Source organism: Mustela putorius, unplaced genomic scaffold (assembly GCF_011764305.1).
Source record: "Mustela putorius furo isolate JIRA1106 unplaced genomic scaffold, ASM1176430v1.1 tig00003909_pilon_pilon_pilon, whole genome shotgun sequence".
NCBI lineage: Eukaryota > Metazoa > Chordata > Mammalia > Carnivora > Mustelidae > Mustela > Mustela putorius.
Genome location: NW_025422057.1, coordinates 7,881,622 through 7,904,940, shown reverse-complemented (window position 1 = coordinate 7,904,940; position 23,319 = coordinate 7,881,622). Strand labels below are relative to the sequence as shown.

At 46.8% G+C, this 23,319-nt stretch overlaps 1 protein-coding gene across 3 annotated transcripts in view; it reads right to left on the bottom strand.

Annotated features, from left to right (window-relative positions):
* The window catches only part of CPXM2 (carboxypeptidase X, M14 family member 2), a 207,466-nt gene that overhangs the window by 53,773 nt on the left and 130,374 nt on the right, over positions 1–23,319 (bottom strand). For all 3 annotated transcript variants that reach the window (XM_045068999.1, XM_004751756.3, XM_013055723.2), the window contains one exon: positions 19,613–19,752. In XM_045068999.1, the coding sequence (XP_044924934.1) occupies positions 19,613–19,752 (140 nt within the window). The remainder of the gene's footprint in view (positions 1–19,612; positions 19,753–23,319) is intronic.

The window sequence follows — 23,319 nt, the reverse complement described above, 5'->3', positions numbered from 1 at the left end:
AATCTCTCTCCCAGAATGGGCCGTAGAGTTCAAAAACATACTAAGGAAATTCCTTCCAATCTGGCAAATCAATGTTTGATGTCACACTCCCCTCACCACAGTTTAAGTTTCTTAAAACATTTGGCGTCTCCAACACAATGTCAGAAACACTTCTAGAAAGAGGTTCACTCTGTTTTGTAACCTTCATGAGGCCAACAGGCAAGAACAAGTGGGTCATTGTGCTGGCCATGGGAGACTTCTGAAACTCTTCCAAATTGAGCCCAATGTTCAATATGTTCTTTTGAACACTCTAGACACCGTAGGAGTGTGTCTCCTCGGCACTGGGGAGTGCCATTGGCCCTGGGCACTATCATACTTGACTGGAGAAAGACCCCAGGTCCCTGTGTATCACAATGTTTCTCAACTAGGGGGTGATTTGGCCCCCAGGGGACCTGTGGCAACCTTTAGAGACATTTCTGACTGTTACGACTGGGGGGTTAGGGTGCCAAGCAGGGTGCTACCAGGGGGCCCTCTAGTGGGCAGAGGCCACGAATGTCGCAGACTGTCCTAAAATGCACAGGACAAACTCCCTAGCTAAGAGAGCTCCAGCCCAAGGTGCTATCAGTACCGAAGCTTAGAAACCCCAACCTGACAATTCAAAATCAACATGGTAATTCTCCACTTTCTTTGTTCAAACCCATTTTAAGGAAGGGATAAGCGTCACTGACAATTAATTAGTGAGGAAACTGAGGCACAGAGTTTTCAGGGGCTTATGACAGTTTACCTGTCAGGATGGGTATCACAGGATACAAGCTTCCTCCACCTGCTCCTGTTGATTTGCCTAAATAACGGGAAGGACTTGGAAACACACACACACGACCCATGGAGAAGGTGGGGACCGCAGCGACCTCACGGAACACCGCTCAGCCGCCCGACAGCCTCGTGGGATAACTAGCTGTTCAGTGAACAGAACCTGGCTTTCTCCCAAACGTTCTGGACAGTGTTCACTGTTTTTCTGCGTCCTGAAACTCATCTTTATAAATTGTGCCAACCTCAGCTCCAACCTTGTCCCTCCCAGCATGGATGCCACCTTGGCTCCCGCGCGCACCAAACATGCGTCCGCAGCAGGTAGAGGGAGGGTGTGCGGGGCGCCGGGGCAGAGGGGATCCCCACGCAGACCTGGCTCCCGGCGTCGGGGAGCTTTGTCTGGTGGGGAAGACAGGGATCGCATAACTAATTATACAGTCAATTACTGAACTGCCACCGTGACATTATTCAGAGGGAAATAGGGACAGCTGCTACATGGTAGGCGTGGGGGGTGGGGCCGGGCTGACTGAGTCTGGGGCTGCGCCGGGAAGTTTCTGGGAGGCGGTGTGTGAGCTGAAACACGGGGAATGAAAGGAGGTAACAAGGTGAAGACTGGTTAGCATTTTAAGGCAGAAAGAAAAAATTAATGCAAGAGATTCAACATGGAAATAGTAGTCATTTCCAAAAAAAAATTGGCAGGAGGAAGAGGAGGAGGAAGAGGAGGAGGAAGAGGAGGAAGAAAAATGAGAATTTCCCAAGCCAAACAATACAATTTTCCTTATTTCCTGGTCACATCAAGTGCCAGTTATACGGCACATACTGGGTAGTTTTTAGCACGAGGAACATAGAAAAAAATCCCTAAAATTTTATTGAAAAAAATAATTTTAAAATTTACAAGTATGGATATCCTCAGATGCCTATATTATAACTCTGAAGGTAAAGAGGCAATGGAAGATGTTCCCAAGTTTTGAGGGGTAACAAGTAAGGGCTTTCTTTTCAAGATGATGAGAATGCTCTCAAAATGGCGATCGTGGTGATACCCCAACTCCATGAATACATTAAAGAGTGAACTGGGGGCCCTGGGTGGCTCAGTGGGTTAAGCCTCTGCCCTCAGCTCAGGTCATGATCCCAGGGTCCTGGGTTCGAGCCCCGCATCAGGCTCTCTGCTCACCAGGAAGCCTGTTTCCCTTCCTCTCTCTGCCTGCCTCTCTGCCTACCTGTGATCTCTCTCTGTCAAATAAATAAATAAAATCTTTTAAAAAAGGAAAAAGAGTGAACTGTACATGTGAAATGGGTGAATTATATTTTATGGGAGCTATTATCTCAATAAAGCTGTTGAAAACTGTTAGGGAAAATTATTTCCAAACTACCCATCAAGGGCAAGGTCAAGAGGAATGCTTATGCTGACGTTCAAGGAATCCAGAATTTTACCTCCTACGCTCCATTCCCAGAAGACAGATGCCACCAAAAGAAATGGAAAAACCGAGACATGGGATCTAAGAAACACAGAATACAACTCAGGAGACAGGTGAAGAGAATTCCAGCAGGAACACTGGCAGGCCAGAGCTCGGCCACAGGCCTGCAGACCAGACGCCAGCAGAGGCCCCATGACTCCAGGAGGGGGATCTCCGGGGAGAAAAGAAAAGACCTGATTGCTGATATTATAGATGTATTCAGGGAAGATTTTCAGGTCTCTCAGGAAGCAATGGAATGGGCTGGCAATAGGCACCAAAAACCAAGGAACCATTAAAAAGAAGTGATTATTACTTCCAGGAAAAGCAAAAAAGCTACAGAGGAAAGTTAGTATAGTTGTACTGTTATCAGATGACCCAGCTATAACTAACAGTTCAACAGCGACCGTGAGGCCAACATTAAATACTGATTTAGCTAAAGCTGGTAACGGAACTCCTCTGGGAGAATGGGAGGGACACAGAGTCGGAGAGAGGAAGCGTGCGTGCATGTGTGTGTGTGTACCTGCATGCTGGAGGTAGGTCAATAGAAGACATTCTTGGGGCGCATGGGTGGCTCAGTTGGCGAAGTACCTGACTCTTGATTTCGGCTCAGGCCACGCTCTCAGGGTCGTGAGGTCGAGCCCCAAGTCTGGCTTCACGCTCAGCCGGGAAGCTGCTTGAGAGTGTTGCCCCCACCCGTCCCCCTCCCTCCCAGCTCCTCCTCCTGCTCACTCTCTTGCTAAAATAATTATATAAAATCTTTTTAAAAATTAAAAAATAAAATAAAACAATCATGCAAGGGTACTAAAAGCATTTGTTCAGAAATACAGGGGTGTTTTTTTAAAGATTTTATTTATTTATTTGACAGAGAGAGAGAGAGACTACAAGTAGGCAGAGGGGGAGGGGGAAGCAGGCCCCCTGCTGAGCAGAGAGCCCGAAGTGGGGCTCGATCTCAAGACCCTGAGATCATGACCTGAGCCGAAGGCAGAGGCTTAACCCACTGAGACACCCAGGTGCCCCAGAAATACAGGTATTAAGATAAACAAAATAGAATATAATAATAGAATATATAATAGAAAATTTAAAAAGAAGAGAAGGGTTTATAGAGTAGTTGCCTTGGGCAAGAGTCAAGACCAAGGGTCTGGAACAGAGGCTACCATATTTTTTTTTCAAGTAGGTGCCACACTCAGCATGGAGCCCAACTCGGGGCTTGAACTCATGACCCTGAGATCAAGACTTGAGCTGAGATCAAGAATAGGACACTTAACCGACTAAGCCACTGAGGTGCCCCTGGAGACTACTATTTTTAGTTGTAAGTAGGGCTATTAGACTTTTAAAACTACACCCATGACTTTTTAATTAAAAAATTGATGCCCATACCTCTTTCTTGGGTCTGCTGTGCTCTGGCGCTTTCTCAATTTCCCAACCCAGGTCAGGATCATTTTCATCAACGCATGCAAGAATGGAGGCCAATTCACATCCCAGCCGTAAATCCAAAGCAGGATTAAAAAACAAGGATTCTTTTTTATTTTTCTTTTAAGAGTTCACATTTTACTATGTGACTCCAGAGAGAAAATCAGCGGAATTTTATATGAGTAAAACTGGAAAGCATTTTGCTTTTCACTTCCTATTGCCCGCCTTGTGTTCTAAATGTATTGCCAACTGACTGGTCTGTTGGCCGCGCTGATGTTATTTTTTTAAATAGACTTTAAAGAAACATGGGAGATCAGAAACTTATTTAAAAAGAAGAAAAATAGTGGCTTTCTGAAACTTAGCTAAGATATTAACTTTTAAAAATGCTTAGAAAAAAACACGGGCTTGACCACAGCCTCCACCTGGATGGAAGCTAGAACCGTGTGGAAGTCTCTCCACCATCAAAGTCTGTCTTTCTAACAAAAACTAGGAAACTTTCTACCAGGCATGAAAGATGGTGTCAAGGGAGAAAAATCCACACCCCCCAGAAGAGGGAGACGTTCCCAGATCCAGCTGGAGTGTCTCTTGTGGCAGATGGTGACCTGAGAGCCACTGTGCCTTGTACTAACCGCCTGAAGTTCTCTGCAGGAGTGAATTGGTGAATTCTGACTTCCAGGGGCCGTGGTAAGGCACAAAGTGAGCACATACGACGTCCTTACTACTGAAGTAGCTCACCATGTGGTCGTTATTTTCGCGACTGTTCTGTAATGAGACAGGACAGCTCCGAGTGCAGACTGACACCCAGGCACGGCCCAGACTGCCATTTTGCCAGCACAGATGGAGGCGGCCAAGCCCAGGCGGGGGGACACGGCGAGTCGGGTCATTTTCTGTTTGAAAGTCTCTTTTCTCCCAGAGCAGAATCACCAAACATGGTTTGGAAATTTCTGCTGAGATGGTTGGACACCTACCAGAAATTCCAGAAAGACCAGAAGCTTCTGGGTTGAGGACTATGAGGGGAAAGCACTCATTTTCTGGACCAGCTGTGGCTTGAGACCACGGTTCAGAATGGACTTCCTAAGACAAAATCCACGGGCTAGTTTCAGAGAGGCTCTCACACCACGTGTCAGACACAGATGCTCAGTGTGAGGGTGAGCGTGTATGTGAGTGCTCGTCAACGAAGAGCGGAGCAACGCCAGAAGGAGGCAGAACTCACTGTGGTCCGTCCATGATGGATTCCCAGCGTGTTAATGTCTGTACCACTGAGTCACAGGAGCCAAGCACAAGCCGCCCTAACTCAGCTGGTAAGAGGCCACTGACGATCCCAACACAACGCCCATCCTCCTTCTTCTGCTCCACTCAGTTTGGCCATGAGCTCGAGCTTGGAAGGATTCGTCACACAGATAGTCAATAACTATCTTTACACAAAAGAAACAAGCAAAAGGTAATGAGCCAGAGTTTTCCCCTCTGTTCCCACAACATCTGGCTGTCCGGGGTCTGCTGCTGCCGACCTCCACCCCACCTTCTGACGACGATGTCCAGTCTACCCTGTCTCCCAGGCACCACACAGCAGCCTCGGTTTTTCCAAGCTAACTTCAGCCTCTGTCCAGAGCAGCGCCCTTCATGCACTTGAACACAGGATGGGACGTGCTGATGCCGGTGTTTGTATCAAGACTGTTGTCTGTTTTTGTTGTGTTCTGGTTCCATGCTGCTTGGGTTTCGTGAAGTTTGCCCATAAAAGCTCCATTATTTCTAGTGTACTGTCTCTGCTGCAGAAAGGGCTCTCTGGAGGAGGGGGGCTCCACAGTTTTCCTTACAGCCCTCAAGCACACCCCATGTAGACATCTCCTGGGATGCCCTTTCTAGTGCAACTTCTCCTGGTTCCAGGAACCATGATCATCGGGTATAATCAGGAACACCTACTGGCTGGGAACTATGTGCCAGCCACAGTCCTAGCTCTGTGACTCATTTTATTTCATTTAATCAACACTGTGGGGTCAGTACTGTCATTATTCCCATTTTGCAGAAGGAAACAGAAGCAATGAAGTCCAGTCACTCACTCAGGACCACACCCAGGATGGACAATTCACCGCTGTCCTGCGCACAGAAGGCGGCACCTGGTGGGATGAATTGCCTCCTCGGGGAGATGGTGCTACTGGTCATAGAAAGTTCAAGAAGCTTTCCCAGTTCACTCAGAGGTGGAATGAGACCCCAAACCCAGGTATCCTGGTGTTTTTTAATCTGCCCCAAATAACTACAGAAAGAGAAGAGCAATGAAAACATATTAAAAACAATAAATTAGGTAGTGGGGTTTTAGGAACATTTACCATGCAGAGGTAAACAGTAAGCAAGGTAACAAGTCAGCTGAAATCAGAAGGAGCAGGGGGAGAGGGGAGGATACAAAAGAGAATTACACAGTTTAATCATTCGTTCATAATAGGGTTTCATCAGTAGAGTCTCATGAAATGCTGCATTAGGGGAATTATAGAAATTTGCAGTCAGGAAAAGAACCACAAGAACTACATTACAGACATTCCTAATCATCAGACGAAGCACAGTTCTATGGATATGCACAAGAAACACACAGAGTGAGTCAGAAATGATGAAACAGAAGTAGGGGCGCATGGGTATCAGCAAACGCAAACACAGAGAAAGCCAAGACTGCAATTCTAAAAACTGCGTGCTGAATTCGGGGAGGGGGAGGCATTAAGCCCAAGAATGGCACTACGTGATTCCAAAGGATAGAGCTCACAATAAGGCATTAAGCAATTATGAATCTCTATGCACTAAAACAGCACCAACATTAATGACACAAATTACAGGAGACACAGGACAGAGAAAGGCAGTCTCCTTTGGTCAAGACGGATCAGCACGAAGGAGATTAAACCCCATAATTAATAAGGTAAATCTAATGGCATACATGTGTTCTGTTGTCTAAAAGCAAACACAGTTTTTCTATTTTAGATCTCAAAAGAAACTTCCCAAATACCAAGAAATTAGAAAGTAGAGACAATGTTCTCTGATACAGTGAGCCCTGTATGAAATTAAAACTCCAAAACACTCTTGCCCCAGGAAATGTAAATCAGTCTCCTAAACAATGTTCGATCCAAGAGAAAACCCAAACTGAAACTTAAGAGCATCCAGAAAACAGCACTAATAAAACATCACACATCGGCACCACTAGGACAGAGGGAAGCAGCACTTAGCAGAGGCTTCTCGGTCTTACAAACAGACATCACTAAATAAGAGGGAGAAAAATACAGGAATGAATGAAGAGTCCAACTCTGAAAGTTAGTGGAATAATTAATCTAAACAAAGCAAAAGGAAAGAATCGATCTAAAGAAATTAATGAATTCAAAAACAAAAATAGCAGAACTAATAAATAATTCCAAGGAATGCTGTTCTTAAAAGACGAAGGGAAAGGGGTGCCTGGGTGGCTCAGTCAGCTGAGCCTCCAACTTATGGCTTCTGCTAAGGTCGTGACCTCATGGTCATGAGATTGAGCCCCTCATGGGGCTCCATGCTCCAAGGGGAGTCTGCTTGGATTCTCTCCCTCTGCCCCTCCTCCCACTCATGTGTGCTCTCTTTCTAAAATAAGTGTCCTTTTTAAAAGGGGGGCGCCTGGGTGGCTCAGTTGGTTAAGCTATTAAGCGTCTGCATTCAGCTCTGGTCATGATCTTGGGGTTCTGGGATCAAACCCCACACAGGGTTCCCTGCTCAGTGGGGAGCCTGCTTCTCCCTCTCACTCTGCTTCTCCCCAGCATGTGTGCTTTCTCTCTCTCTCTCTCTCTCGTGCACGTGGTCAAATAAATAAAATCTTTTAAAAAATTAATTAAAAATAAATAAATACAAGAGGGGAAAATGGTAAGATAGACAATGCATTAGATATTCTAGGGAGGTGAAAGAAGGAAATGTACAAATACTTCAAAATCATGAGAAAATAATCATTGACCAGAAGAAATGAATCCTTAAACAATTGCTGAATCAAATATGAATATATTTCAAAACGCAAATTGTGCAGGACAATAGAATTTAACAAAACTGACTAAAGAGACAGAAAATCTAAACCTGAGCCCCAGAGCCAAAGCAGTTAAACAAGAGCTCCCCTGCCTCACCCCCACCCCGCTGAAAGCTCGGGGCTGGACATACTCAAAGCACAGAAAAGCAAGATCTTCCGTCCCTCACTTGGAGGATCCCATACTAAAAATCAACAGATTGCTCAGAGAAAGGAAACTATAACTTAATGTCACATACAAATATTGATGCAAAACTCCTAAATAAAATATTAGCAAACAATACCATGCCCATGTGTTCAAAAGAGAGGAAATTCTTCAGTGTCAATCTGACAAGACATGTACTGGATTTGTTTACTCAAAATCCTAAAACACTGGTGGGGGAGCCCAGAAAATTCTAAATAAATGAGAAATGATCCCCTGTTTGTGGACTAGCAGATGCAGGATGGTGAAGCTGTCAATTCTCCCTCAGTTGATAGACAGGCTTAATGCAATTCCTATTAAATCCTAAGATTTTTTTATAGATATAAACGATATTATTCTAAAATTAATATAGGAAGGCAAAGGAACTAGAATCGCTAAAACAATTCTGAAAAAGAATAAAGTGAGAGAAATCCATCTACTGTGCTCTAAGACATTACACAGCTACACTAATAAAGACAAGGCGGTACGGAGCGGGGGCACACACACAGATATGAGGGACAGACACACAGATCTGTGGAACAGAGCAGGGAACCCAGAAATAAACCCACACAAGTATGGCCAACTTTTTCTTTTATTAAAGATTTTATGTTTATCTCTATGCCCAATGTGGGGCTCCAACCCACAACCGCAAGATCAAGAATCGCAAGCTTTACTGCCTGAGCCTGCTTGGGTACCCCTTGGCCAACCGACAAGATGCAAAATCAATTTTATGGTGGAGAGATAGTCTGTTCAACTTTGGTGAGGAAGTAAATATATTATATATCTATACACAATTATACAGCATTAGGTTTAATGAGATACATCATTAAATCCCATTATATAGAAATCAACTCAAGATGGATCATACATTTAAATGTAAAACATAAAACTATAAAACCTTAGAAGATAATACACCAGAAAGTCTTTGGGATCTAGAGCTTAGTAAGAAGTTCTTAGACCTGACCCCAAAACCACAACCCATAAAGGGGAAAAAAAAATCAACAAAGCAGACTTGACTGAAATTAAAGCCTTGTCCTCTGAGAGGTTAACATGTGAAGTCAGTGTGGAAAAGATTAAAAAATAAGCCACAGACTGGGAGAAAATATTTCTAAATCATAAATCTGACAAGAGACATATCTAGAATTTGTAAACCCCATGACAGACAGGAATTCAGAATACCAAGCAGGAGGCCCTTCATTTGGAGTCTCAGTCCCCAGGGGCTGCTGTAACCAAACACCACAGATTGGGTGGGTCATAAAAGCAACTCATTTCTCACAGTTCTGGAGGCTGGGACATCCAAGACGGTCATAGGGTACCAGGCGGTTACAAACTATCCTCACAACCTCCCATGGCAGAAGGTACGAGGGAGCTTGGTGGGGCCTCTTTTATGATCCCCATCATGGGGGGCTGCGATCTCATGACCTAATCGCTTCCTAATGGCTCTATCCACAAACACTACCACATCAGGTATTAGGATTTAACATACAAACTTTGAAAGGACGTGAACATTCAGGCCATAGCAGTTAGAGAAAATATGGGGGAAAAAAATAATGTTGGGACATCCTAGTGGCCATTGGAGAATGACTTTGATCTATCACAGCTACACGAACACACGTTCCAAAATACGGCAGTTCAAAGATTTCAATGTAGAAGTTGAAATCATAAAAGTGCTTGAAGAAAATATGGGGGAAACTATTTACATCCTCAGAAGGGACAATGTCTTTCCAACTACGACACAGTCCTTCAGAGACTGATTATATTAGCAACATAAAAATTCAAAGTTTTTGTACAGCAAAAGGCAAAATGACAAGAAAGGGAATAACTGGGGAAAACAAGAGTAGCTCAAATGACAAAGATGTAATTTTGGGTGGACACAGGGTAAGATCCGAGGTGCCCAGTGCGTTCTATCACAGTGGAATTTCATGCCACTTGGTCTTGTTGGTCAGATTCTTCTCTCCCTCCACCTCACAGGAGAGAATCTCCCCATATCCTCACCAACAACCACCATCCGGCAAATACCACCAGCTATGGCAAATGAACAAAGTCCATCAACTAAAAGGACCATGAATAAGCCACAAGCCCAGCTGTAAGCAGCTCCAAGTGTTGTCTACTTTCTCCTACACTCAGAGAAAGCACTATTCAATCTCTTTTCAGTCAGAGAATGAAGGGCCCTACAATCTCTTCCAGGGTTCAGGCCAATTTTCTGTTGGAACCATGAGGAGGCTGATAGCTGTCTCTTCCTGTCCATCACCTCCTTGCCGTGGCCAAGCCATACTGGCAAGACCACTGTTCCCCAGAAGTCTAAACTTGCCTTTTGTAGCATCTTGAAACAACATGGTGGGGGAGGGGCTGCCTTTTGTCTACAGTAGACATGGTACCCCGGCACTCAAGAACACAAAATGCCTCCTTATTCTCTCCCTCCGTGCTGCCTCCTCTCTCTGCTGGAATCAGTCACGCAGTTAAATGGGTCTGCTATAATCTCGGTACGGACAAACGTTAGGCACTAAAAACTCAGCCCACTGATTTATTAGATTTTTCACTTTGGACCCGTTACCATGGCCTTTTGAAAATGCAGACCATAGGAGGGAATGTTATAAACTTAGAAATATTATCCAGTTTCCATTACTCCAGTACAAAATGCCTACCAGGGAAAGAGGGTAAAAATACCACTTTGGGGGCCAAGTCCAATAAATTTGGGTAAAAGATGAGGCAGCTCCTAGTTAAGGAGCTCCACTGCAGAGAAGTTAAAGTAAAAAGAAGATATTTAAAGCCCTTTAAATCTGGAAGAATCACTCAAGAGACCAGGACAAAAGGAACCAAAGAAATGGCTCACAAGAATCCTAAAAAAGAGAAAAGAATTGGCCCCGATTCCATTCAGTTAAAACGCGTGTCAAGCATGGAGCTCCCTGGCAGGCCCTGGCTGCAGCTGGATGTCTCTGGCATGGCACGACCTTGCATCACAGAGCAACGCTGTGGGACAGCCAGGCCATAGGAGGACTTTTGAGGGATCTAGAAACTTCTGCCTTTGTGGGTGCTATGAGTTTCTAATGGATACCATAAAATCACTTTAGGATTTGTGGTTTAATTGGTGCACATGTATGATCTTACAGTTCTGGAGATGAGAGTTCCCGAAATCAAGGTGTCAGTAGTGTTATGCATCTTCTGGAAGCTTCTAGAGGCTTCCCACATTCCGTGCTCAGGGCCCCTTCCTCCAGCCCCAAAGCCAGCAACGGCTGCCATCCCATTAGCTGTCCTTCTGTGCCGCCCCCCTCCACTTTTAAGAACCCCGTGTCTACCCTGAGTCCGCCCAGACAACCCAGGGTCATCTCTCTATTTTTAGGTCAGCTGATTAATAATCTTAATTCCGTGTGCAACCTGGAGGCTCTCTGCCATGAAACCTAGCCCGTTCACAGATTCTTGGGACTAGGACATAAACACCTGGGCACTGGCCACTGTTATTCAGAGCACAGGGCCCTTCCCCCCTAAAAAACTTTTTTTGAAGCATTTTTTTGACCACATGAGTATAAAGATGACTATATAGATATTATCTATTAAAACCTTTCCTACCATAAAAGCTCATTTATTTTATTCAGGTTGTCAAAGAGGTTAAACATAGTCACGAGCCCTAAAGGTCACAAGGCCCCTGGCACCCTGCCTGCTGGGTCCGCTGGGTAAGTGGGCCCAGGGTGCAGCCAGAAATGCCCTTCGGCCCCAGGTTCTGCAGGCAGAAGCCCACACAAGTCCACTTGCAGGGCTGAGGCCTCAGGGCAGAGCAGAAAATCGTGAGCAAAAGTGGGAGGCAAGGTGGGGGCAGAGAAAGCCCATGTACATTCACTCTGAGGCAGAGAAAGAGAACCAAGTTACTTGTGTTCTCCAAACCTCCGTTTCTTCCACACAGTGGGGACAAGAAAGGGCTCTTCCTGGCAGAGTTACCAAGAGCACCTTGTATGGTCAGGCACAGTGCTCAGCCCCGTGAAAGAGGGAACCAATGTGATTTAATTTACAGAAATTTCTGCTGGCCAAATTCATGCCAGCAAAATACAGATGTGTCACAGCAACGTTTTCACAAAACGTCAGGCTCCACCTCTTCACTGCAATGGGACTGACCCAGGGCTAGTCTTCCTGGGCGCCCTCTGGGGGCGAGGGGGCACTGGAGGTTCAAGCTGTGAATGGCTAGGGGAGGGGGCGTCGTAGGAGAAGGAGGGGAGGCCACTTTGAGAATCCCGGCAGCCATGGTCCACACGGAGTCTCTGCAGTGTCCCAAATGTGTCACGGCTTCCATCTGTGTCAACGTGCTGGGAGAGGGAGTCGTCACTTCTCCCTACACACCAGGAAACAGAGGCTGGAAAGGGCTGGGAGCCCACCCAGACCACCCGCCATTGTGGGCTGGTGGCAGCTGCCCCCCAGGGTTAAGACTTGAAGACCACACAGAGGGAACAAGGGCCACCAGAAAGGGGAGAGGACATGGTCCAAGGGCCCGAAGAGGGCTGGCTGGGGAGAAGGACGGGCTGACACAGGGGCTGGTGCATGAGCAAAACCCTCCACCAAAGTCCCGAAGAAATACCAAGAGATGAGCGGCCACAGGGTGCTCGCTGCGCGCCAAGGACTGTTTTAACTGCCTGTGCGTTAGTTAGCTCATTCAGTGCCCTCGGCCATCCTTTGTGGCAAGTACTCTTGTTGTCATTTTATAGATAAAGAAACTGAGGCAGAGAAAGGCTCAGAAACATAGCCAGGGCCACACCAACAAGGAAGTCTGAAATCCCCGTCTCACCCTGGAATCTGTGCCCCTGGCTGCCCTCCCACACCAGTCGAGGACCTGGTCATCGGAGAGGGAAGGACAGTGAGGACATGGGAGAGCTGTACCCCCAGAGGCTGTGACAAGTTCCCTCTCTGTGGTCTGTGCCCTAAAGAGCCCCCCTATTCTGGGTGCATTCTGGGCAGGGGGCGGCTGTCCGGCCGCTGGATAGGAGAGAGTTGGGGCATGATCTGAACAGTTTTGAATGGTGTAGGCAGGGAGGGGGGCAGTCACTGAGCCTTTCCCTCTGGAGGGCGATATCCAGCACTGGGGGGTTCAACGGCAAACAAGAGCTAGGTCCTGCCTGCTGCCTAGGAGTGAGATCAGTGCAAGTACCAACAAATATACAGGTCATCAAATAAAGCCAAGTGAGGACCCAGAGCGGCTAAGAGTGGGTTTCAAAAGAATGGTCAGAAAAAAAGCCTCTGAATGCAAGAGAGTGAAGCCTTCAGACAGAATGGCAAGTGCAAAGGCCCTGAGGCAGGAGTATGCTTGTTTTTTCTGTGGAACAAAGAGGAGGCTCCTGGTAGGGGTGCAGTGAGCAAATGGAATAGGTCAGAGAGTTGGAGCCAATCCACAAAGGCTATGTGGGTCCAGGGGTGGAAACACGATGGGAGCTACGCAGGGGAGGGAACTCGCTGTAGGCAGAGCTCCCCCCACCAGGAAACAGATGAGAGAAAAAAGGGGGTGTACCCAGCAACCTTCTGGAGGGGTTCCTGGGGAGTCACAGCCAGGGAACGAGGACCTTTGAATCAAGCAGGGAGAAAGTTCCATCCCCAGGAAGGAGCTCTGGAGTTGTTTCCATTTGATTTTGCTTTCTGAGAGCTTCTTTCTTAGTCACTGGCACCCAGGAAACCAAGTATGAGCCACGCAGGCATAAGTGAGAGTTTCATTTAGTTTCAAACAAACAAGTCTCCCTGCACTGTGGAAACAACATGGAGGACGGACCGCATGCCTGGCCTTCCACTTGAGCTTGCAGAGGTTTTCACGAAAACCCCTCCATTTCACGCCAAACTCAGCGAGTCAAAGACTGTCAGTTTTCAAAGCAGTTAGAAAGGAGTTTGGAAGCTTCTGTCTTCCCAGCTGTCCCCGCCGCCACCACCCCGCCCCGCCCAAGGTGGTAAACATCTCCCGTGGCCAGTAAGTGAGGAGACGCAGCACTGCGCCTTCTGAAAACACACACACACACTCAGCAGGGGACGAGTGACCACGGGCCAGCTGGCCTCCCTGCACGCTCTGCTGCAGGGACCGCTGGGCGTCCCCCGAGCTCCAGGCGCGAGCCCCGGCGCCCCTTCCCTCTGCGCCCGGGGGGCTGCCGCTGTGCGTTCTGGGATGTGCGGGGGGGGGGTGGTGGTGTCAGTGATAGAGCCATGAAGGCACAAAACCAGATGAACTGAAGAGAAAGGAAGGGCCCGGGTGAACACTCCCCACTGGGGAACCGGAGCTCCAGTCGTCCCTCTAGCCTTGGCTCTGTTTGCCTCGGCCTCTTCTTACTACCGTCTCCCTCCTTATAACAGACCCCACCGTCTCTGGAGTTGGGGTCCAGCGTGTCCTGCAGATGCTCCCAACAGGGACAGCACAGAAGGCCAACCCTGCAGCCTCAAGATTTCCAGACGTCTGCTCCTCTCTGCCTCTCTGCTCACATCCCCCACCCCGAAACCCCAGATCACCACCTCTACTGGCCCTGTGGAGTCTTCACACTCCCTATCATCTCCCCCAGTGGCTCCTTGAACTTGCCCTTCACTTCCAAGGAATCAGCCTCTGCCTCTGATTCCTCTCCCACCAGCCCTGGAGCTGAACCTCGCACCCTTCCTTCCAAACGTGCTCTGTGCCCTACCCGGTTCCAAAATGCCCTTGTCCCGGGACCTCCTCCAGGGAAATGGCCGCCGACTCTACCGCCCCCTAGTGGAGAGAGTGCCAGCAGTGCCAAGGGGACCATCCCAATTCCAGGAGCTCTGGACACCCGCTGAGTGCTCTGCAGCTCTCCCTGTCCTCTTGCTCTAAGGCGTCCACCCCCTGCACTGTCTGCAGAGGATCCCGCCTCCTGCTTCAGCAAGAATGTAAAATCAAGCCCCTGGTGCGAAGGCTGTGAATCCCCCTCTGGGATTCTCCCCAACCTTCAGCATCCCAAGGGACAAGGAGACCCTCCTCCTTTCCAGGGTGAGCTCCTCCACCAGTGTCAGTCGCCCTCCTCCCAGCCACCCCGGAGCCCCTCAGCGATCTGCCCTGTCGGCCACCAGCCCCTCCTGTGAACACAGCTGTCTCCAGGGCAGAAGGGGGAGACGAGCTTTTCCTTCACTGTCAGAATTGTGTTCCGGGAGGCCCACGCTGAGAACCTCGGCTAGAACATCCCACGGACAAATAGAAAGCCAGGTCCTCCATCCCTGTGTCCTCGGTCACAAGCCTGGTTCGCAGCCGGGGCCCCACTCATCTGGCTCTAATGAGCCTGATGGCTTTTTAAAAATGCAGCCAGCCAGCCAAAGCCTCCTTGTCCTCACCTCACACACTCATCAGTCAAACTGCTACCTCACATTTACAGACTCTCAGGAGACTGAGGATCGTTTTGTTTATTAAAGAATTAAAATTTAAAACATTTGGTTATTTTTTTAATCGCCTGTATCTTGCCTACATCATTACAGCATCTACTTACCTCCAGCAGAATAATTAACTTTTCAATCATCACACTGGTTATAACTGTAACACCCATAGCTCTGATATACTTTCTGAAATTAAGGAAATTAAAGATTGGCTTTTATCAGTAAACTAACATTTCACTAAATTGCAGCGCAGTGAAGAAGGATAATTTCTCCTGGTGAAAAATACAAATTATTCAGTATCATGAAAATAATTAGACTTTATTGCTTTCAAATAGAAAAATTATTAAAACGAGAATTATAGTTTGTCGTCGACTGGATTATGAACTAGTCACAGGCCTGGGCTAAGCCTTGTGACCTGTCGTATGGTCCTTCATGCCTATATCCCAAATCTGGTAACAGGTCTATCCCCATCCCTCACTGACAGGCACTTTGCGAATATAGGTGCATCTGTTAACATACTGGATGCTTCCACCAGACTGAAAGCTTCCTGCAGGCAGGCCCCTCCTTGCTCACCTCGGATCGCTGGTGCTTAGTACAGAGGGCTCAGTGACAGGTGAATAAACCCAGAAACACACAGAGAGAAGGTCAGAAACAAGTAAGATTATGGACGTTCACTTAAAAATACCAGCTGTGAAAGTCCCGAGATGGAAAGTAGTAATAACATCCTTAAATATACATGCACTGTAACTCCAAAGTGTTCCCAAATGCTAACACCCAGACAGAAACCTTTCTAAACAGCAATATCCATCTGGCCCTGACCTCAAAAGGCCGGCACCCCCTTGCCTTCTGTTCCTAGAGCATTCCCAGCCAAAATGCAACCCTCTGACATGAGGGTAGGTTCTGCCTGTTTCCCTAGAAAAATCAAGCTCTAATTCCTGCCCTGCCTTTGCTTGTCTTGGTTTGAATGCCACATTTTTCCATTTAACCAGCAGGATTCAGAAAGCAGCCACAGGACTTTGGAGGAGCTGGCCGGTTGTAACCTGCACGGAGGGCCTGCAGGCTGTCCAGTGTGCTTGTCTCCAGAGCCACCTGGACGAAGGCACCCTCCAAAGCTGTTCGGCTGAGGGGGAACGGAGGGCCAGGCAGGCAAAGCTCCCCTCCGCCCCCTAGAGTCGCACAGACTCACCTCCCTTTATCCTCCAAAGGTTACTGTGGCTAAATATAAAGCTTCCAAGCCATTGTTTTAAATAAATCCAAAGAGGGGCAGAAGGAAGAAACTAACATTTACTGAGCACTTACTTTGTGCTGAGTAATTTTAAAACATTATAACATTTGACTTATACCACATCTTGACCCCGTAGAGAACAGTTCTCTTATTTCAGGCAGCAAACTGAGGTTCCAAGAAGGGAAGTCTCAGAACCAGCAAGAGCCAAGAGCCATGATATGACTCCAAAGGCACTCTGTGGTCTGTGCCATTCATCACCAGCAACCGTCACTCCTCAATCTGCCACGGCCCCTCTCCTCCCCGACTCCCAGTGCAAGCTTGCGCTCAGTCACTGACACTCACAGATTAATGAGCTCATTACCATTCTGTGTGAACGAACCTTTGTCAATTTGTTACTTCCTAACAATATTCGTTCATTAAAAAATCATTACTTGAGCGTCCTAATAGATGCCTGGTACAGGGCATGGCAACCAGGCATTACGTCGATCATAAAGGTACTCCCAGACCAGCAGGGAGAAAATACAGAAGCCAGTAAAAAGGAATATTAAAAACGGTACCATAGACGTCTGTCCTGGGAACAGCATGGGGACCAAGGTCATGGGGAGAGGGAAAGAGAGACACCCGCTGCCTTCTATTCGTATTTGATTGTTACAGATCCCAACGCTTCTAGCACTATTCATGCCTCTGGGAAAAAAAAGGTTCGGATACCAAAATCCTTGTCCTATTCCCTCTTCAGTCTTTGGTGGAGACAGTCCTATTCCAGGAGGTAAGACAAACTGAAACTCATTGAATTTCTTTCCATTGTCCTCCAAGGAGAATTTGACTTGAAATACATTTAGAAAAAAAAAAAAAATCAACCTGACTCTTAAAAGCAATTCTGTCCCTTGCCTTCTAAGATCTTTCAAAGAAAGATACTGTTTTGCTGCAATTTCTTATTCACCTAAAATGCTCTTGTGTTCTAGATGAAATGGAATGTGAGTGTTATTCCTACCCTGCCAGGTCTTTCTAATCCAATAATAACTTGACCACTGGCTCTCTAATGACTGTGGTTAGACGCATTAATATCCAAGCAGTAAGGTAAAATCCCTCCATTCCTCCCTATGGATAATCTCAGATCAGGCTTTCTGTCCAAGTTTCCCTTCCCCTTGAGCAAGTCAACATTTTCTTCCCCCAAATTCTTGCCTTTCAGAACCTAAACAGTGAAAACCATTGTCATGGGAATAAGCTGATTAGAGCCCAATGCACACAGCGGAGCAAACATCATCATGACGAGCAATACACGGGCTGCTGAAAAGCAAAGTGACAAAAAAAAGCGCTACACACAACAGCATAAATGCATAACCAAATGTTGTCAAAACGCACAAATCATCCCAGCTCCAGAAATGTATTTGAAGGACATAATTCAAAGGAAGAAAAAAGTGTGAAAATGCTTCCTTACAAAATGACATGTGATAGGAGAAAACCGAGAAGGTAGCAGAGCCACGGCTGAGTCAATCACAGGCTATTAAAAACGATCGTTAGGAAGTCTCAGCAACTGCATGGAAAATGCTTTGATATGTTCTGAAGTTAAAATAACATGATTGCCTATGAACAGGATTACAAATACGTCCCCCCAAAAAACTACGTTTGCCTAAGGACAGTGGAATCCTGGGTAATGTTTTTAACTGTTACAAGAAGTTATAATATTGTCTTTATGATAAAAAAGCTCAGAGGAAAATAGGGGATGAGTCATTGCCTGACAATTGTCATGATGGAAGAAAGTCCCCTGTATAGTGACAATGACAGGCAGTTAAATGTGAGCACAGATGTCAGTTTCCCCTCCTTTATCCTGGTTTATTTATTAATGTTGACCTTTCCAAGAATTAAAAATTAATCAAATCAACAAATTACAGACAGATTTTGCGTGACTGCCAAGAGGTAATGAGCAAATACTGAAATGACATTCGAGAGTGTGGCACAGACAGGAAGGGGAGGCGGGCAGGGCAGGAGGGGTCTTAGCTAACTGGGCCAGTTTCCTGATGTCAGCGTGGGAGGCACTTGTGCCCTTGGCTTCTCAGTTGTCATCAGATGTTAGAGGAACTGGAAAATTCTTGCTGAAGTTCAGAAAGCACCCAAGGTCCTGTGGGCCCTTCTAGGCCTTGCCGAGCACCCTGTCTCTGCAGGCCTGCTGTCCACAAAGCCAGAGTCCCAGGGAGACCCCACAGATGCAGCCCGGCTTCCGTCTCCACAACCAGCCCTGGGTTAAGGTGGGGAGATTGGATGGGGGTTTTTCTGGGCGTATTGTTTTAGCACAGATAATTTGTCATTAGTGTAGTAAAGATGTGCAACATAAAATGTATTGTTCTGGCCATTTTTAACTGTATAATTTAGAGGCATTCAGTGCATTCACACCTTTGTGCAACCATCACCTCCATCTCCCTCCAGAACTTTCCATCACCTCAAACTGAAACTCAGCACCCATTCAACAAATACCCCCCTGCTCCCCTCCCCCAGGCCTCTCACGTAAGTGGGACCACACAGTGTTTGTTCCTTTGTGACTGTTTATTCCATTTAGCATAATGTCCTCAAGGCTCATCCATGCTATAGCAGGTGTCACAATGCCCCCCCCTCGAAGGCTGAATAATATCCTCTTGTATGCATCTACCACAGGATGGGCAGCCTACAGTTCTTAGGATTACTATTGGGTCCTCTGGTTATTGACCCTGGGTCCAAGTTCAGTTCTGAGAAATGGGCTTCATCTTGTTCTCGGGCCTCACACTGGCTCACCCTTCTGCTACTTCCCTAGAAATCCTTTATTGGGGAATGTCTCTAGGCTTCCAGTCCTCAGATTCTAAAGGATCATACCGTCTCCTCCAGGCTTGTCTGGAGTTCCCACCTCGGGCTATGTTCAGTCTACCAGTCGGGGTACCAGTAACGCACCACAGATCCAAGATGGCAGCCACCTGCCTAAACTGCATTGTTTTAACAACACCTGTATCTACCCAGCCCAACCTGCCAGGTGGATCCTTCTCTCTACTCTCGTACAGGGGAAAACATACTTTCAAGAGATGCTTTTGTCTACAGCCAGCTCAGCATCCTGTCCACATCCCGATTTTCTTCCTTCTACTGCTTCTCACCAGAACTTTTCTGTATCTTTCCTGTCTCTGTTCAAACCCTAGAACATGAGACCCAACGCATGGAGGCTAGAAAAGCACAGGTTCACCCGCACTTACAGCCAAAGTGAGTTCCTTCCTTGAGTGATGACACCCGTGAATTTGGTCAGACGTCTCGCGTCCACTTCAATCCACTGACGGAGGTCCTTCCTTCCTGCACACCATGCCCCATCATAGAAATCATTTTCATTAATACCTGCCTGGAAAGAAAGAGAGATGTTCTTCAGGAAGATCCAGAATCAATGAATACTTTCATGACACTTGCAGGCTTTGGGGGAGGGGGTCGGTAGAAGAAAATGAGCAGGGGACAAGGAAAAACAATCAGTGTGCCCTGAACACTCCTTATCCTAAATCATAAAACGGAGTGGCTTGTTATTAACAAGTTGGAAATGTTTCAATATGATATGTCCTCTTCTTGCCCAGTGCGGAAGATGAAATTTAATGAGCTCCCCTATTACTCATGCATCCAGAAGGCACAGACCGTCTCCTACGTACCAGCCTACACACGCCAGGTGCTGGGGATACAAAGGTGAATCGTTCCCTTCCAGAACCTCACCATCCAGGCAGGAAGAAAGACACGAAAACGGATGAATTCGAGACACAATGCGGCCTGTGTTATTTTGGGAACCAGAGCAAATTGCTGGAGGAGCATTTAAGGGTAGGGGCTAACTTGGCTGGGGAGGAGATGGGCCTAGAGGAGCTCTGAGCTGGGTGTTAAAGGGTAAGTCTATCTAGTGAATATTTACTTACTGCCACATAAGTCACTTGATGTGTTGAGTCTGGGCTACTATTGCTACCAAAGAGTCTTTTGATCTGACTTTACAAGGTCTGTGATGTTTCTATTCTAGAATTTTCCCTATATTATCACCATTTGAAGGAAGGAAGGAAGGAAAGGAAAAAAAAGGGGGGGAGAATATTTGAATTAAGTGAAGCTTCCTAATTTACTAAGACCCTTTCTGCATGAATAGCTATTCCCACAGCTATTTCACTTTTTCAGAGAAAAAGTCTAAGTGATATTTGAAAGACAGGCCAGCTCATCTTTTCTCCCTCTGAGCAGCTTTCAGCTCCAATTCTGGGGCAGCCTTACTTCCAATGGGCAACAGCGATGTGAAATTCACAGTCCACTACAGCAGACAAACAACGTGGTCAAGGGTTCCAGGAGTGGTGCTCTACCATCTCTGTGCCAGCTGACATCAGCCTTGTATCAGGACCAAACCACAGTATGTGACTCCCACCCCCTCCTGGAACAATCTGGAAAGAGGACAGATGTCAGAACACTCACATATGTTGGTCTTCTGAAAGCACTACTATCTCAAGTGAAGGTGACTAGCAACATCCAATGGTCAACATTCTCCAGAAACTTGAGCACTCAAGTAACCAGCACCGTGGGGTCTCATGGCATCCCACGATCACCTCGGTGATCAGAACCCGAGAGTGCTACCAGGCTCTGCCTTCTAGAACCATCAAAGAAAGACTAAATCATACAAGTGTATCTTACCAGTCCTCACCTGTGCTTTGGTGGGTTTTGTTCATGAGGGTGACTCTGACATGCTACCTCTCATGTCCCCAAGCTGCCCAGCCAATAAGAAGACCACTTCCCTGGGCTGGAGACTTTACTGGCACCATCCCCACACGTCCTCACCCACGGCAGGCCTCCTCCCAATGGCAGAGACCTGTAGCGCACAGCAATGCTTACAATATGGCCATCTAGCTTCTTCCGAGGAACCGGAACCCTTAGTCTGAAAAGGGCTCCTCTTTACACATCAACAGCCGTGAGACTGGCGTTTACTTCATTTATGAAAGCTAACCTTCACCGTGCCGCTACGATCTCTCCAGATACTGGCCCGGGTAAGAGGAATGGGAAGATGGAAAATGTGTTCAGTCCCGCCCTCTTGGTGCTCAGAATGGACAGACGGGCGAAAGTCCACACATGCTGCTCGCGTTTTGGTCTCGGAACCTTTAAACCAACCACCGCATAAAGTGCTGGTTAAAAGCGTGTGCTCTGAAGTCCTCCTGCTTCGGTGTGAATCCCAGTCCTGCCACTTCCACCCTGTATAAAGTCAGGCAATTTGCCTAAACGCCCTGTGCCTCAGTTTCCCCTTCTTCCAAAATGGCAGCAATGCTCTTTTCTCCCTTAGGGTATTGACAGTGCTTACAATAGGCCCTGGCACACTGTGTGGGCTCAAAACCAAACTGAGTGCTGGATAAATGTTAGTTATCAGTATATTTAAAACAATGACTATCTGGCACATTATGAAAATATGGTGCTTTATGAATTATCCCACATTCTACAAAATTTTAAGGAACTCCAATACTATTCCGGGCATTTGCTGCCACATTTTCTACAACTTCAAATATCCAGAACAGAGTTACAAAGTCTGAAGAAAGAGGAGATTCCCAGCCTAAAGCTCTCAACAGGAACCCATGTTGCCCCCCGAGAAGGCGGGTGGTGGTGACTGCAGACATTTTTGGCTGTCCCAACTGGAAGATGCACGTGCCACTGACAAGGGATGGACAGAGACCAGCGATGCTGCTAACCGTGCTGCAACACACAGGACAATACCACCGTATCAGAAAGAAGTGCCTCGGGGCACCTGGGTGGCTCAGTCAGTTAGGCGTCAGCCTTTGGCTCAGGTAATGATTCCGGGATCTTAGGATTGAGCCCCTCATCGGGCTTCTTGCTCAGCACGGAGCCTGCTTTTCCCTCTCCTTCTGTCCCTCCCCTCCACGTAGGCACTCTCGCTCTTTCTCTCTCTTAAATCAATAAAAGCTTTTTAAAAAAATTTTTAAAAAGAAGATGTGCCTCATCCAACATGTCAGCTGTGCCAAGATTGAGATTATCTGGTCGCATGCTAAGCAGAAAAGAACAGAGATGCCACAGAGCCTGGGATTTTCACCCCGAGAGAATCACAGAATGTGGAGGAGGTACCCCCCTGCTATTCGACCACAGTCTACTTGACTCAGACTTGGAATTAAATTTTGGGCTTCTGGTTTTGCCAGCCTGGGTATTTTGCTTCTGCTGCCAATCTCAGCTCTTCCTGAGCACACTAGACATTCAATTAAATGCAGTAAGGTGTCAGGGGATTGGAAGGCCCTTTCCAAAGCTGACTCACAGGGAAGTGACAGCCACCTCTGCAAAATCAATTATGAATGTATAAAGCAAGCGCCTGGAAGGATTCAGTGAGAGAGGAGGGGCCAGTCCCCGAGGTGCCACCAAATTTCAGCACAGCGCAATCCGTGACGTCAGTACGACGTCTGAGAGACCAAGAGAAGGGTACACTCATCCTGTTCTGTTCGAAAATGCAGGAAAGACTTCATAAATTTTGGAGAAATTTCTATCAGAAGTTGTTGTAATAAAAAGTGAGATTCCTTAGAGTACAAATTAGTCTTGAAAACACTACTAACGTGGAATGATACTTTGTACTATGGGGCTCAATAAATTAAGAATTAATGTAATTCTCTCTAGGCAATTAAGTCATATTCATCATTTCTTTACCTTAAAAACAACAACAACAATGCATCTAACAGACTAAATTTTGCTTAAGATAAATGTGGAAATCACTATATCCAAAACAAACAGAAAATCTGATACTATCCTTTTAAGATCAAATGGGATTTTTCTGAGCTGCCTGGGTGGCTCAGTCGGTTAAGTGATGACTCTTGATTTTGGCTCAGTTTGAGATCTTGGGGTGGTGAGATCGAGCCCCAGTCAGGCTCTGTGCTGAGTATAAAGCCTGCTTAAGATTCTCTCTTCCTCTCCTTCTGAC